The 16962-nt window shown below is 38.0% G+C and overlaps 1 protein-coding gene across 8 annotated transcripts in view; it reads left to right on the top strand.

Moving 5' to 3' along the window:
• The window catches only part of L3MBTL3 (L3MBTL histone methyl-lysine binding protein 3), a 120000-nt gene that overhangs the window by 23332 nt on the left and 79706 nt on the right, over window positions 1–16962 (top strand). For 5 of the 8 annotated variants that reach the window (XM_057528264.1, XM_007190838.2, XM_057528266.1 and 2 more), the window contains 7 exons: window positions 6098–6209; window positions 6581–6655; window positions 8099–8258; window positions 9420–9552; window positions 11426–11510; window positions 13125–13216; window positions 15158–15262. In XM_057528264.1, coding sequence (XP_057384247.1) covers window positions 6098–6209; window positions 6581–6655; window positions 8099–8258; window positions 9420–9552; window positions 11426–11510; window positions 13125–13216; window positions 15158–15262 — 762 coding nt within the window. The remainder of the gene's footprint in view (window positions 1–6097; window positions 6210–6580; window positions 6656–8098; window positions 8259–9419; window positions 9553–11425; window positions 11511–13124; window positions 13217–15157; window positions 15263–16962) is intronic. The other 3 variants (XM_007190839.2, XM_007190841.2, XM_057528267.1) reach the window with 3 other exon arrangements.

Genomic DNA, 16962 nt, shown 5'->3' with positions numbered 1-16962 from the left:
GGTTTTCTAAGCAATGGATTTTAGGAATTAACCTATTACTTTTATAAAGGTAATCAGATAATTAAGCCACTTAGTGGGTATTATAATGTGGGTTATTTGATTTGATTTTTAGACTCATCTAATTACTTGGGTAATTGCCATGTATCCAATTCACTTTATCTGCTGTTGACAGATACCCTATTTAAAAAAATAATTAAAAAAATTTTTCTACTTTATAACCCTTTTTATCTGAGGAGATTCAAAGACTAGCCAGTTGATTATATTGCTTAGGATTTCTGATTCATTTGCTCCTCATATTAAAATTTGAGTTGCCTAAGAGATCTGATTAAGCAATTGATTTTTCATAATTAAGTTATTGGAAAGAACTTTGAATAAATCATGCAATTTACTCTCCCGCATCATGCTCTGCCTATTTGACACTGGAAGCTTCCTCTTTTTTTAATGGGCGAAGGCATGTGGCTTTCTTAATGTGCAATCCCTAAGACAGCCAGCTGAAGTTAATTCAGCTAATACATAGAAGTCGGTTTCTTATCATGGGAACAGGTTTTAATATGCTTCAGTTTATTGCCATTTTGAAAGAACTTTTCTCTGTAAAAGCCTCACGACTGCTGGCCAGTCAAGTGATATTGCTCTTCTGCTTAAAATCCTTTAGCAATTTCCTGTATCCTTCGTGATAAAGTTCAAACCCCTTAAGTTTACCACAAGAGTTTTTTGGTGGTCCAGCCCCTACTTTCCTCTCCAGCTGCATCTCATTTCACTCTGTGCCACCCTGTTTCCAGCCCAGCCAACTAGTTCACACCTTGGTCCCTTGTTACTGGTCCCTGTTGCTGGCATCCCTATTCCCCCCTTCACACTGGGCTAACCAACCCTTATATAAGACAGAGCGCAAAAGCTCCTTATTTGGGTGCAGTAGCAGAAAGAATAGAGAACTTATTCTCTGGTGAGCACTTGACCTACATCTTTTAATTCTCTTATTTAACCCATGTGAGGGAGTTTCTGTCACTGTTGTCAGTTTACAGATGGGGAAACAGAGGCCCGGAGTGCTTAAGTCACTTGCTCAAGCAAGGTCAGACAGTTCGTTATTGGCAGAACTGGGTCTTAAAACCAGGCTTTTCTGATTTTAAAATTGATTCTCTTAACACTGCCATTCTACTAACAAGAGAAATGTTTTCATATCAAAAGAGATGAAAGGGAAATGTTACAGCAATTTAGAGGAGGTATTATGTTAGCTGGAGGGATCAGGAAGTCTTTGGAAGCAGATGTCATGTGAGGTTTAGGTGCCTGAAAATAGGTGGGAAACTGTGTGAAGACTTGCGGGCAGGGATGGGAGGAGGGAGAGAAAGGGGCATACAGAAGAGGGGCTAGCATCAGAAAGTGTAGTGTTAGGGAAGAACAACAAGTGTCCACCGGCCCTCTTGAAAATATTGTAGTCATTAACAAGACATTTTTACTTAAACAAGCTTTGTAAACTTTACCGTTGCCTAATTTGTTCCTTTAAGATGCAAATCTGTGTTTGTAGATTAATAGCTCAGGGCCAGCTGTAAGAACAGGCAGGCGACTAGGTGGTAAGGCTTGTGGAAAGATGCATGGTAGGGCTTGCTGTCCCTAAGCGATTCTCTGCCTAAACTTCTTATGATTTCTGAAATTTATCTGCAGAGAATTATTCCTCTGGGTCATAAGGATTTAGTCTTCCGGAGTCCCTCAGTAAAATGTCAGTACCCTCCTGAGGGTGATAGCATCTTATCTCAAAAGAATAGTTGCCACTTAACCAAGAGCAAGACCCAGCAGCAGCGATGCAGAAACCCAACTGGAAAATTCACTGCGCTCTTATTGCAGGGTTTTGCCTTGTCTTGATTGACGTTCAGAACAGTTTAGTTACTAAATATCTTTGTCCTTAAAACAGATTGCTAAGTAGAACTCCCATTTCAACACTGAAAGTAATGAAAACAGTAATCTCAGCAGTGTCTTTTAATGATCTATTACTAAAGACAGGCACAAATAGGCTAAAGATCCTTTGCCTCTATAAGCAAAAATAAAGAGAATGAATCAAATAAAAGGTAGCTTAAGCCAAGACAAACAAACAAAACCTTTTCAACCCCTTATATATTTCAGACGTAATTGTTTTCTGATTGACCTAGATGTATCCACTAACAGAAGTTACAGTGTCCGCTGATATGCTTGATTTGCTTAATAAAGCCCTTTTGTACAGTTTATAATTTTGACATTCTTGATTGTAGAATGGAGTCAGTTGCTAATTTTTTATAGTGCTTTTTAGATGTCTAGGTTAAAAGAACTAATAACTTAAAAAAAGTGATTATATCAAGTTTCTATAGTTGCAGCACCATTCATAAAAGCATTACCAATTTCAGAATTTGAGTATTTTATTGGGGAAAAAAATGTTAGGCAATGTGTCAGTCTTTCTGGAATTTCATCAGTGGAACTCAGTAATGTTAGCAGCACCTAACTAACAGCCTATGCTGTCCAACATTTTTTACAGTAGTAATATTGTGGAAGACAAAAATATTGAGAAGTCAAAAAATTGATCCCTGTGTCTTTTTGCATATGATAGGATACTTTAAAAATACTTTGAGGTTAATTTTTTATTATAAGTTACAGGTGTACACTATAGTGATTCACAGTTTCCAAAGGTTATATTCCATTTATAGTTATTATAAAATATTGGTTATATTCCCCATGTTGTACAATATATCCTTGTAGCTTATGTTGTACCTAATAGTTTGTACCTCTTAATGCCCTACCCCGTGTTGCCCCTCCCCCCCCACTGGTAACCACTAGTTTGTTCTCTATATCTGTGAGTGTGGTTCTTTTTGTTATATTCACTAGTTTGTTGTATCAATATTTTTTAGATTCCACATATGAGTGATACCATATAGTATTTGTCTTTCTCTGTCTGACTTGTTTCACTTAGCATAATGCCCTCCAAGTCCATCCATGTTGCTGCAAATGGCAAAATTCCATTCTTTTTTTATGGCTGAGTAGTATTCCATTGTGTGTGTGTGTGTGTGTGTGTGTGTGTGTGTTTTATGTATATATAATATATAGTATGTGATATATATATCTCTCTCACATCTTCTTTATCCATTCATCTGTTGATGGACACTAGGTTGCTCACGTATCTTGGCAATTGTAAATAATGCTGCTATGATCATTGGGTTGCATGTATCTTTTCAAATTAGTGTTTTTGGATTTTTGGATATATTCCCAGGAGTGGAATTGTTGGGTCATATGGTAGTTCTATTTTTAGTTTTTCGAGAAACCTCCACACTGTTCTCCACAGTGGGTGTGCCAATTTACATTCCCACCAACAGCGTAGGAGGGTTCCCTTTTCTCCACATCTTCGCCAACATTTGTTATTTGTATCCTTTTTGATGATGGCCATTCTGACAGGTGTGAGGTGATATCTCATTGGGGTTTTGATTTGCATTTCCCTGATGATTAGTGATGTTGAGCATCTTTTCATGTGTCTATTGGCCATTTGTATGTCTTTTTTGGAAAAATGTCTATTCAGTTCTTCTGCCCATTTTTTAATTGGGCTGCTTTTTTTTTGGTGTTGAGTTGTATGAGCTGTTTATATATGTTGGATATTAACCCCTCATTGGTCATATCATTTGCAAATATTTCCTCCCATTCAGTAGGTTATCTTTTCCTTTTGTCGATGATTACCTTTGTTGTGCAAAAGATTTTACGTTTAAATAGGTCCCCCCTTTTTGGCCTTTATTTCCTTTGTTTTAGGAGATAGACCCCCCAAAATATTGCTATAATTTATGTCAAAGAGTGTTCTATGTTTTCCTCTCGAAGTTTTATGGTATCCGGTCTTACATTTAGGTCTTTAATCCATTTTGAGTTTATTTTTGTATATAGTGTTAGAGAATGTTCTAATTTTTGAAATAAAGTAACTTCGGTTAGAGTAGATTTTTAAATTTTTTTCAGGGTTATAGGATGCCTTTGAGAATATGATAAAACTTATAAACTCTATCCCCAGATAAATATATATGTGCCCTTAACCATAATTTTGCATATATTTCCTGGGATTTATCAACCCCTTAAGTCTGTCCATGGGTCCCTGGCTTACGGGAGTTAACCGTTTACCTAAGTGCACTGCATCTTTACTTTGTGCTTAGACTGTAGGTCAGTTACTGGCAATAACTATTATGAGAGGGAAAAGATAACTGGAATTAAGTGTTGTGATGTGGGAATATTACCTTTTAACTTTGAAAGTATTTGAACCTAAAACTCCCAGGTGTCATAGGTCTGAATTTTGATTTGAAGATTCCACTCAGCTGTGTTCTCTTTCTCAGTGTTTGAAATGCCAAGGTGTAGTTTAGCAGCAATTTGGAAATTTAAGCCACAGGAGACTTTCTGTGTAATGTAAATGTTTTATGCTATTTCCCACATTTTGTATTTGTCAAAAAAGTTTAAATTAACATCAGCATATAATAAAAGTAAACTTACTTACCTGGGCTGATGCCAGTTTTTAAAAATTTTTCATTCAGAATTGATTTTTTGCCATAGTTTTTAACATCATTAATTAATAATCATGATGGCTTGGCTTTTCTACTCTTGCCCAGTAGATGGTACTGTCAGCTTTATTTTGAAATATTCTGGTTTCAGAGTTGGTCATTTAAAAATTTATTTTTTTTTAAAAAGTAAACTTATTTTTAGCTCTTTCCCTTCCAATTGACTTTTTACCACCTCCTAAACTGACATTTTTAGGTGAACCCACTAGGTTTAGTATATACATGTTACCTGGGAACTTGTATCTGGAATATGAAATAGGGAGAAAACATTTTCACCTTCCGTAACTATGTCACTTGTTCAGTCTAGAAAGCTTTTAATAATTGTAGACTATATGCAGAAAATTGTTTAAGGTGCTATTTTCACCTGGTGGAAAGAATAATTAGTTGTAAATTTTGCTTATGATGTTTCTGACTTGTAGTCTGAATCTAGTTTGGTAAAATAAATCTTTCTGTTGGCATGTTGACCAAATAGATTTTTAGATTGGGAAATGGAAGGCCTTATTTAAATACTGCATATTTGCATGCTCATCTGTATTTCTGTGAGAGATCTAAAAACTTTAAGCCGAAAGGTTTATAATCCTTTTGAATTTTGAGCTTTCTAGCTCTTCATCCCCTGTCAAGCTTAGTGGATCCCTAATGTCATTCTGTTTTATGGAAAAACAGAAGGAATACAGAATAACTTTGACCTTCATGAATGTGACAGTAAACCTAGCTGTTTCAAAGAGGATGGGGCCCCTGCACACAGGTAGTGGTTAAAAGTCTTCAACACATAAACTGTATGTCCAGGAGATTGCAGAAGAATGCTTGGTTTGAGGCTCGCCATGAGGTGAGAGGAAATTTTCAATATTTGGGGTCAAAAACGCCCATGAAATCAAGATGCCCTTACTTTTTAGTGATAAAATTGGCCTGAAGCTAGTAAGCTTGTTCACATCTCATAGATGTTACCAGCGGTTTAGTTTAGGAGGACTAGAAGTGAATGAATATAACAGAGAATTCTAAAGAGCAGTGAAAGAAAGAGGAGGTGTAGGGCCGGGGTTGCCATGACTCGTGCTCAGCCTTCCTTCCTCATATCTTGGAATATGGGGAGAGGGACATGCGAGTCACAATTTCTAGAATGATGATATTCCTTCTCTTTGAACTAGGTGAACTTGGGTGAGACACGTTGATTCCTGGGAAAACAGTAATTCTCCTTTCACTAACTTTGATCATCAAATAAGCAGTAATATGAAATAAGAAAAACAGTCTTAGCAAAAAAAAAAATAGTGTTTGAAATTATAAGCCGTATAAGTGAGCTGGCAACTCCACAGGACACTGCAGGGGTGGTTGTTTGTATCCTTAAGAAGTTCTTTGTTGCATCGTTCTATTCCCCCTTCCTGAAATTCCAAAATTGGTAAATGCAAAGGGCTTAATAGTGGTAGCGGGCTTTTCTGGATATAATTGTTGAAATTAACTTTATAAAAACGTACTTCATTTGCTTAAAGATTTCATGTGCCAGCCATGAAATGATGACGTTTCTGAGCACTTTTGTAAATTTTGCCTCTTTCTACTATTGTCGCTAGTTCCGTGTAAATGAGTTTGGCGCCTTGGAAGTTATTACAGATGAGAGTGAGATGGAAAATGTTAAAAAAGCAACAGCTACCACAACTTGGATGGTACCAACTGCTCAAGAAGGTAAGAACAGGTCATCTGCATTGTCCTTTCTTTTTTTTTTTGAAGAGTTTTAATGCAAGAATATCTAAGGTTTTATAATAGGCTGGAACTTTGAAAATCCTGGGTGATCTTTGTGTCACATATTCTTAGGTAAATTTCTATGACGAAACTAATATGGAACCAGCTTTTATATTTTAAAATAACTATAAAGTGTCTTCTTTCTTTATGCCAGATCTGTCATAGCACAAGGTTAATTGGAAATTATCAAGTAAATCCATGTTGTAATAGCCTACCCAGGTGATTTAGCCAAAAGCCTGCCACTTTTTTCTCATCTACTCCGATGGTTGTAACTAACACCTATATGCTGATGACTCCTAAATCTATATCTCCAGCCCCGACCTCTCCCCCGAGCTCCAGGCCCGTATTTCCACCTGCCTACTGGACATCTCCACCTGGATGTCCCACAGGTACCTCAAACTCCACATGTCTGAAATGCGATTCATTTTCTATTTCTTTCTCCCCTCCCCCCAACCTGCTTTTTCTTCTGTAGCCCGTAATATCAATTGATGGTAGCACCATCCACCCAGTGGACAAGCAAGAAATCTAGGAGTCATCCTGAATTTGTTCTCTCCCAACCCCATAGCCTGTTACTTAATCCTCTTGGTTTTTATTTGCTAAATACGTCTCAGATCTGGCCTTTTCTACCTATTATCACTGCCACTGCCTTAGTTTAGGGCCTAATCACCTCTCACCTGAATTACTGCAGACGGGCTCCTAAAGAATCACTCTGCTTCTGATTTCCCCCAATTTATCCCACACACTGAAGTCAGAGGAACTTGTGTAGATTGCTTATCTGACACTTCACCAACTTCTTATTGTCTCTTTAGCAAAACAGACAAAGATCTGGGTGACCCGCACCCACCTGCTTGCTTTGTGTCTTTGCTCTCTGTTCTGTTCTTTGTATGCTGTGTTCTGGCAGGGCCAGCAACACTGAATTACATAAAATTCTCCCAACATATCATGCAGTTTCATGCTTTCTTGCCTTTTTTGCTCATGCTGTTTCTTCTGGCTGGGATGCCGTTTCTCTCTTTGTCCAGTTGGTAAATTCCTCTTTGGCCTTCAAAACCCTGTTGAGGCTTTATATCAGAAAATCTTTCCTTGACCTCCCCCCGGGCCGGATGAGTCACTTCTTCCTCTGTACTACTCCTGGAACTTGTTCATGCTTCAATTATTGCATGTATCACATTTTATTATAAATATTGGTTTTCTTGTCTGTCTCCTCTTCTAGACTGTGAGCTCTCTTGGGCAAGGTCTGTACTGTCATTATCAGTGTCTAGCGTAAATTGGTGCCTAATAAATGTTTGCTGAATGAATGATTAGCCTAACGATTCAAGCAAAAGGAAATGTGAGCTCCTAGACAATACGGATAATTATGATTTAGGAGATCTGCTACATTAAAAGTAAAATAGAAAGATGTTGATTCAGCCCATTAAGTAAAAGAGTCACTCATCAAAAACACAATATAACATAGATAACCCTTTTAAAATTTTGTCGAAAAGATACAGCTGTATAGGATTCAGTGGATGGTTGGTTTCATCTTCTGAATTTAGTGACTAATGAAATTTTCTTCATTTTACTTTGAACTCTGTAGAAAAGACCTTGGACAAGCCTTTGTTTACCTTTTCTGAAGAATTTTTTTGTGTGTTATGTAAATAATTTGAGTGATTCCTTTCAAACCCATCCTCTTCTCCCTCCCAACCGCTATGTAGTTTGATCATTCATTCATTCATTCAACAAACATTATTCTTTTATTGTGTTGCTAACAAAATTATTAGAAGAAAAAGTCTAAATGTGTTTTGCAATGATTTCTGTCATGGTTTTAAATTTTTTTCCTTCTTTTCGTCTTCTAGTCTTTTCCGAGAAGACTGGGATGCCTTTCAGGTTGAAGGATCCAGTGAAAGTAGAAGGGCTTCAATTCTGTGAGAACTGTTGTCAGTATGGCAACGTAGATGAGTGTCTTTCTGGAGGAAACTATTGCAGCCAGAATTGTGCTCGGCATATCAAAGACAAGTAGGTTTTTGCCCCCATTCCATCTATAAAATGAGTTTTAGAGTCCAAGGGCCTGGTGCTTGGGAATACAGAGGTTTTGTGCTCTCTGATGTCTGTCATCCGAAAATATCTTTTTTCCCCCAGAGGCTTTCCCTTTGGAGACACTTGGACCCTGATCCCACTACTGGGCTGGTGTCTTTGGTCATGTCTGAACTGAGTTGTGCTGTTCACGTCCTAGCTGCAATACAACCTCTGCCTCTTTCTTTAGCCTTTTGTTTACATTAATTTGATTGCTCCCCAACCAAGAGTATTTAGATTTCTTTGGGCTACATACACATTTTAATGACACTCATGTTTGTGAAAACACACTTTTGTTTATATTTTGGGAGGTCTTAGGTAATTCAGCTAAAACTCCACAAATGGACTGAAGCTTCCCCTGACTGAGAATCCGCTGAATGGCCATAGTGAGTAGTGTGGTAGTTGTGTTACTGCTGATCTCAGGATGGACTGAGGATTCCGAGTCAGGGCCGTCAGCTGTGACTGACGGTGGTGTGACTGCCATTGGGAACTGTCTGACAAGGTCAGCTGATCACCAGCAAGGTGTATTTCCTGTCCATACTTGTATACTACAAATAAATGACTTGGCATTTATGTTTGAGTGGAGTTTCCCATGTGTTTTAATCAGAACAGGCTGGAGAATTGTCTGTTTTTGTTAGCCACCTGATGTTTTACAAAGTTACACTTGGCCTTTTTCAGTTGGACTTGGCATTCTTAATAATTGCTAGATCCTTGCTTTAAAATTGCCCCTGAAGGCTAGACTATCTCTAAATAATCGATTCTTTTATTAGTCTGGATGGCAGCTGTGGAAGACAAATAATTTTAAACTTGTTAGAACCTGTTACACCTGTAGTGCTGGTGCCCTTTTAAAATTATATCATTAATTACATAATTATAATAATTATATAAATTAATACGTAAGCTAATTTCCACTTTCTATCTTGACAGTGTTATATATGATGGTGGTTTGAAGTGTCTCTTATCTATGATATGTACACCATTCTAATATGTACACCATTCTCCCGGTGGTTAAATATTTTTTTTAATGATTTTTGTGTTGCTAATCAACATGCAGATATTTGATGGGTATTGTCTCCTGCCACTCTTTTGGGTTTATAAATTCAGCAGAGATCAGAAGGAAGAAAGGGACGTGGGAGAAGACAATGAAGAGGAAGATCCTAAGTGCAGTCGGAAGAAAAAGCCAAAGTTATCTCTGAAAGCCGACTCCAAGGAGGAGGAAGAGCGAGACGACGAGCTGGTTAGTACCCACAGGGCTGCTCCTTCGCGGGTAGCACCGTGGTCCAAGGCACTGGCTCTGGAGCCAGTTACCTGAGTTCAGATGTTGGTTCCGTGACCTTGTTTTACCGTCAGGAGGTTACCCACCTGCCCTCTCTGTGTCACTGTCCTCATCTCAAGATGGGAGTTATGAATAGTAGTACCCCTTCCTCAGGGTGAAGAAGTAGGATGTTCTGGAATTTATCACTGCAGTGAGAGAGGCAATAGGAGAACCTTCAGTTTCGCAAACGAATTTTAGATTCCTCTTGACAGCAAAATGCCAATCCCATTTTGGTAAATTGCAGACAGATCTCATAAAACTGTGTGAGTAGGTATAAAATGGCAGATAAATGTCAGGTATATTTAGCTAAAACTAATTCAAAATATGCTAATTAAAACATAAACATCCCCTCTCTAAAATATTTACTAGTAACTCTATATGAAAAGAGAACTTTGAGGTCTCAAAGCATTTTCCTTAAGATCAATATTGAGCAACGATTATTGGCTAGTCACTGTTTTAGGAGTTGGGAATGCAGGGATGAATAAGACAGCAGGAAGACAGGGTTTCTTTTCTCAGGGACATTACATTCTTGTTAAGGGAACATAAAATTAACAAAATAAACAGGGGAAATATCAGCCTATGATGAGCGCTATGCTGAGAATTACAATAGGGCATTAAGGTGATCTGACTGCTTTAAGTTGGGTTATCAGGGAGGCCTCCTAGGGAGGGTGGATTGGACAATGTGATCTGAATAATAAGAAGGAGCCTGAGGTAAAGTTGGGAGTGAGGAGCCCTGTGGGGCAGTGGAATTGCTAAGGAAAAGACCATAAGGTAAGAATGTGTGTAGCATGTTTTGTTTAAGGAAATAAAGAAGACAACGTAGTTGAGCCTTGAGGGCTAGGGGAGAATGGAGTAAGATGAGGCTGAAGAGTTCTGTGTGGTCCAGGGCTTTATGGTAAACCAGAGTAATGGGTTTTCACTTTATTCTGAGTAAGATAGGAGGCCATTGGAAAGTTGAAGGCAGGGGAGTACTTTGATATGATTAATGTTTTAAAATGATCACTCTGCTTTGACATGTGAGAGCAAGAGTAGAATCAGGGAAACCAGTTAGGAGTTTATTGCAGTGACTAAATAAGAGGGCTGTTTAAGATAGAAGTCGGTGGATTTGAGATAGATGCTAAAGGTAGGGTTGTCAGGGTGTGTGAGGGAAAGAGAAGAATCAGAGATAACTCTTAGCTTTTTGGCTTGAACTATTGACTGGATAATCATGCCATTACTTGAGAATGGGAAGGCCAGAGTGGAGTATAGAATCTAGAGTCCTTTGGCCCTCGTGAGTTTGAGATTCTTATTAGACATCCAAGCGAAGATCCCAAGTAAGCATCTGGATACATGAATGTGGAGCCAGGGAAGAGGTCAGGGCTAGAGATATGGATGAGGGATATTCGGCAGACAGATGATCTTTAAAACCTAGGGAGAAGGATTAGGTAAAGAAGAGAAGGGGATTAGGTTGCAGGAGATGTCAGCAAAGGGACTGAGAAAGAGAGGCCAGTGAGGTACGAGGGAAACCAGAACAGAGTGGTCCAGGAGCTGAAAGAAGAAAGTGTTTCAAGGAGGTGGGAGCTGTATCTGTACTATAACAGTGTAATTCTTGGAAATGTTCTTATTTTGTAAGGACCTCAGGCCAAAAGCAGCATAGTTCTCAAGTGACCTATATTCTTACTTTCTTTTAAAAGTTATGAAGTGAAATTGAAGAAGAGTCCCGAAAAAAATGATGCTTTCCGACAGCTCTCTAACTTTTCATTGGTGCCAATTTCATGAACTTTTTAAAATCATAAACTTTTCTTCCTTATTGTAGGAGAACAAACAAGATGGAAGAATCCTGAGGGGTTCGCAGAGAGCCCGAAGGAAAAGGCGAGGTGATTCGGCTGTATTAAAGCAGGGTGAGTTGATGAAAGGAAGGTTTTATTTGTAACTTTATGAAGCTGAAAATATTTCACGCAGGTAGACATTTTAGTCTTAATTGTAATGCACACTGTGGCAGTTAAAGGATCGTTTGGGGGTTTTCTTTTGATTAAATTGTGTCAATAAAAATTAGAGTTTAGAAGAAGTAGATAAGGGGGAAAAGTGGAAATTAGCAGCTTTTGAGTAGTGTCAGGGCAAACTTGAGACCATTTTCCATTATTTATTTTTCCATCCGGTAGGTATCTTTTACTTATGCACTTTGACTGAAACCTCTGTTCTTATTCATTTCCTAAGGTTATAGATTTTTAAAGTTTCCTCTCAACCATGACCTCCTGACCTGGTACCTTTTTTTTTTCTTTGTTCCTCAAGGAACACTTTATTCTCATGAGGAATCTAGTCCTTTATTCTCATGAGGCCCTGCCCTTCAGTACTTGGTGGATGAACTCGCTGTCTTACTCATCGTGGACCTTGGGTCATCTCCATAGACGCCTCCGTGTGCCCCACTAGGCTGTATGCAAAGGAAGGACCTGCTGCATCTGCCTGGCTGTTCCTCCGTGTTAGGTCGCTATACTTTGCACAGTCCCGTTCCGACCTGCCAGTCACATTGTCCCTGCAAATCGAGGCCTGAACCCAGAGCTTCTCTTCAGGGTTTGGCTGCGTTCCTCACTCATTCAGTTCTTAACTCCTCAAAAAGAGTTTGAGGTATTTCTACCTGCGTCAAGCACACAGCCTAACTTTTACATTTCGGGGGAGATGACCTTCTATCTTATGTCACCGAAATTAAAGGGAGTAAATTCTCAGTTACTCTGCACTCTGCCTCAAAAGTGTCTTTATCCTGACTCTCCCTTCCCCTTCATTCCTACTGTCAGGGCTCTGGCCCTTCTGTGACCTTGTCCCTTCAATCATTTCCCCCTCTTAGGTGTTCCATTTTTTTTTTCCTCTTCATGGGCTTCATCATTGCCTCTTGCAGTCTCATCCCCAAAATACCCTTCCCCCAGTTTTAATACCCATCAAGCTGTTATACCATTTCTTTCATTTTCATTTTTTGTCAAATTAATCCCAAATAAAATTGATATTAGCTGACTCCATATGTTTATCATTTATGTATTCTTTTGCTACTTCAATTTGGCCTTCGGCACCTTGACTTTTTTTTTTCCCCCTTTTTTTTTTTTTTAATCTTGGAGAAAGATTAGCAGTCAGTCCCTGACCACTCAGTGCACTGACCTTTTCTCAGTCCTCAACTTCTTGATTACTTAGGAAAAAAATTTTGAGCATCCTGCTTCTAGAAGAAGCTCTTACTTGCTGTAGCTTCCATGGTACTGTTCTTTCTTGGCTTCCTACTACATCTTCTTCATTAACCTTAAGTTCTTCTGCTTCTTTTCTCTACACTCACACCTGGATATACACACAGTTCACTTGTTAGCTCTCATTTCTTTGGAAGAGGAGCCAGGAAAAGAGATGGAGAAATACCAGCCATGAAAGTAAGAGAAGAGCCAGGCCTGGGGATAGTTAGGGAAGTGAGAGTTCATAGTGTACCACTCTGATTTCTTAGATTTGGGAATTCTGTCATTTTAGTCTCATTCGCTTTTCAGGTTTGCCTCCTAAAGGAAAGAAAGCTTGGTGCTGGGCGTCCTACCTGGAAGAGGAAAAAGCTGTGGCAGTGCCAGCAAAGCTGTTCAAGGAGGTACAGGCCCTTCTAGAAACATTGTCCATAATGCTTCTCTGGAATTGGTACTGCCGTTTCTACTGTCTCTTTAGGAAATGTGACTTGGGATAATTTCTCAGACATATTGTTTTTCATATGTGGAGGGTTGCCTCCGAGGGCAGCTAGCATTTATACGCACACCTTCCCCAGTGCCACGTGCATGACCACACCCCACGCACACACGCGCGCGTGCTCTTTCTTCTCAATATTTACCAGGCTTTCTCTCATTGATTTTAAAAGGGATGTTTCTACTACCACTGAAAAACCAGTAGATAAAGAAGAACTGGCGTTAAATTTCATGTCAACATCATGTCTTTGGGAGAATAAAAATGAGTTACTGTGGTTTACGTAATATCACAACAAAACATTGAAAGATGGGTTACTATATAACTATAGAAAAATATTTTATCATAAGTGATTTAAAATCAATAAAAGTAGTTCTGAGTGGGAACTGCTGTCTCTAGGCCAGACCAGGGGTCAGTAAACTTTTTCCATAAAGGACAATAGAAAATATCGTAGGCTTTATGGGGTATGTGGTCTCAGATGTAACAACTCGACTCTGTTCTTGTAATGAAAGTAGCTAGAGACAATATATAAATGAATGAACATGGCTGTATTCCAGTAAAATTTTGTTTACAAAAACAAGTGGTGGGCTGGATTTGTCCCTTAGACTGTAGTTTGCTGACCCTTGGTTTAAATGATTTAATTATATTTAATCATGGTATGTAATAAATCTGCCATCAATACTTTGTTATATATGTATGAACACAGAGTTTTTAAGAAGTGGTGAGTATTCAATAAAATTTTTTTAAAAAGCGGTGAATAGTAAATGTTGGGATGATTACATCTACATTAAAATATTTAATATGTAATAGTCATCGCATATGACTTGTTCTGTATAATTATTTTCTGCAACTTTGGTCCTTTGCAGAATAGACTTTTTTACAATTTTTTTTGAAAAGCTTAAATACAGCTAATTACTTGAATCAGTAATACATTCATGTGATTAAAACATGAAGGTGCTATAAGAAAATTGTATGTACATATAAGCAATATATAGACACAAATCCTCCCCTCCCTGTCTTTAACCAAATGATAACATATGTCACATACTGTTTTGGACTTTGCTTTTTTGTCTAACTTAGTTTGGAGATTATTCCATCTCAGTTCATCTAACCCCTTCATCAGTCTTTTATACTGATGCATTGTATATATCCATCTTATGTTTGTTCCATAATAATGTAAGCTGCTCTCTATTGATTGACATATATGTCATATATGTATGTCATATATATTACATGAGTATGACACACATATATGTGTCAATCGGTAGGGACCACCTTAAATTATTATGGATCAGATATAAGATGAAATGCTATATGTATATATGGAATATATAATATATATATACATGAGTCTTTTGGTAAGTAAATGCTTTGGTGAGTAACCTCGTACACCTCTCCTTTAGCACATATGTGGCTATCTCTGTTGGATAATTTCCCAGGATTAGAATTGCTGAGTCCAAGAGAATGTTCTTTTTTACGGATAGCGTGAGATTGCTAGAGGTTGTACAAGTTTATATCCCTATTAGCGATGTCTGTGTGCGTCTCTTTCCCTAGAGCCTTGCCAATGCACTGTAACCAAACTATTTGATCTTTATCAGTCTGATAGGTGAAGTATATTTTACCGTAATTTTACTTTGTATGACTCTTATAGGGGAGGTTGAGCATCTTTTTAAATCGATAAGACATTTAAATTTCCTTTTCTGTCACCTGTTTATCGTCTTTGTCCATTTTTCCATGAGATGACCCAGTGATCCTTTTCTTTTGGATTTTTAGGAGTTGTTTATGTATTTGGTTATATAGTCTTTATTTAAGAATGGTGATCACTCACTAAAACTGCTGTCATTTTGCATTTTAGTATCAGTCTTTTCCATATAACAAAAATGGGTTTAAAGTTGGCATGAAATTAGAAGGCGTGGACCCTGAGCATCAGTCTGTGTACTGCGTCCTCACTGTGGCTGAGGTAAGCTTTGCCTCATCTTTATTTTTAAAACAAAATAGTGATTATAGGGATTTAATAATGGGAACAGGTGCCATTTGTTGAGTGCTTACTTTATGCCAGGCGCGGTGCTTAGCGTTTTGTAAACATTACCTCATTTAATCTTTGCAAGAACCCCTTTTCATCCCTGTTCTATAGATGAAGGAACTGAGGCTCAGAGAGGTTAAGTAAGGTATACAAGGCCACACAGCTTCAAAGTAGTAGAACCAGGATTTGACCCCTGGTCCGTCTGATGCCATAGGCTTCACCATACCACGTTCCTTAACATAAGGAACAGACCAATGGATATTTATATTACTTTCAGTATTTCAAGGTGTCTCTGAAATTTTTCGGGAAAAGATGTCCAAGTCAATTAGGTATACCTTAGTCCAATATATTACTGAGAGCTCTTAGAATTTTTTTTTTCCTTTATGTGCTCGCCTCCTTCTTGTTCTCTTCCTTGAGTCAGGGGTATGTATCTTTTCAAATTTTCCTCAAAGAATAAGACCATCGTGTGTATTAGTTTTAGTTATCATAGTTTTCCTTCAGTGACTTAGTGGATTTGTAAGAGGTTTGGCTCCTACACAACACAGTCACGTCTGATAGCTGGATGATGACAGTCACCATAAATAATAACATACCGTTCCACAGCGTGTACCATGGGACAGATGCTGAGCTGAGTGTTTTCCATGTATTAGCTTATGTAGTTCTCAGAACAGTTGAGATTTATGAAAACATTCAGTAAGTTTAGACTGCTTTTGAGAAGTTGGCTGTAAAAGACAAGCGAAACTTTTTAAGGGAGGGGTGTGTGTGTGTGTGTGTGTATGTGTGTTTCAACTCTTGGTTTTAAAGGAAATTTATTTTAGTTTGTCTAGTTTTTTTTTTTTTATCATAACAGTAATGTTTGCTCATCCTGGAAATGTCAGCTAGTGTAAGAGTATATATTATTAAAAAATAGAAGTTCTGTGTCCACCCTCTGTTTTCCTCATTCTGTATCCCAAAGATAACGACACTTATGAGTTCATGGTGTTCCTTCCAGATGTTTTCTCTGCATGTAAAAATATGTATAAATATATCTTTCTCTTTTTTACATGTAAGTGATATCATACATAATATTATGCAACTTGCTTTTGTGATACTGTATCTTATATATTATATTATACATATATAATATTTTTAACCTGTGAGTAGTATTCCATTTCACTGAATTGCTGCAGTTTATTCAGTTGTTCTCACATTGATGAACAATTGAGTGGTCTTCACTTTCTCATTATTACAAACAGTGCCTCTGTGAGCATCCTTTTATATTTCAGTGTTTTTTTTGTTTGCCTTTTTTTTTTATTTGTTTTTTGCATAGTGAGTATGTCTGTAGGAGCCATCCCTAGAATTACCAGGTTGAAAGTTAAGGATGTTTAAATTTTGATGCATATTGCTATTTTGGGCTCCAAAAAAGTTTATCACTTGTTAGATTTTCACCGAGAGTGTACAAGAATTTGTCTAAGCCTAAGAGATAGTTTTTTCTTTACTTTTTCTTGCTCTCTCCCTCATCCCTCCCTTTTTGTTGTAATGAGAAGAGACTGGCTAGAGAATGCTTGGATTCTGAAGAAGTCACTGGGGAGCAGAGGATGGGAAGGCTCAGAGAGAGCAGATAATTGACAAAGAAGGGATGGGAGAGGATGGGATCC

The sequence above is a fragment of the Balaenoptera acutorostrata genome, chromosome 14, assembly GCF_949987535.1.
Source record: "Balaenoptera acutorostrata chromosome 14, mBalAcu1.1, whole genome shotgun sequence".
Classification (NCBI taxonomy): Eukaryota; Metazoa; Chordata; class Mammalia; order Artiodactyla; family Balaenopteridae; genus Balaenoptera; species Balaenoptera acutorostrata.
This window is presented reverse-complemented; position numbering and strand designations above follow the sequence as displayed.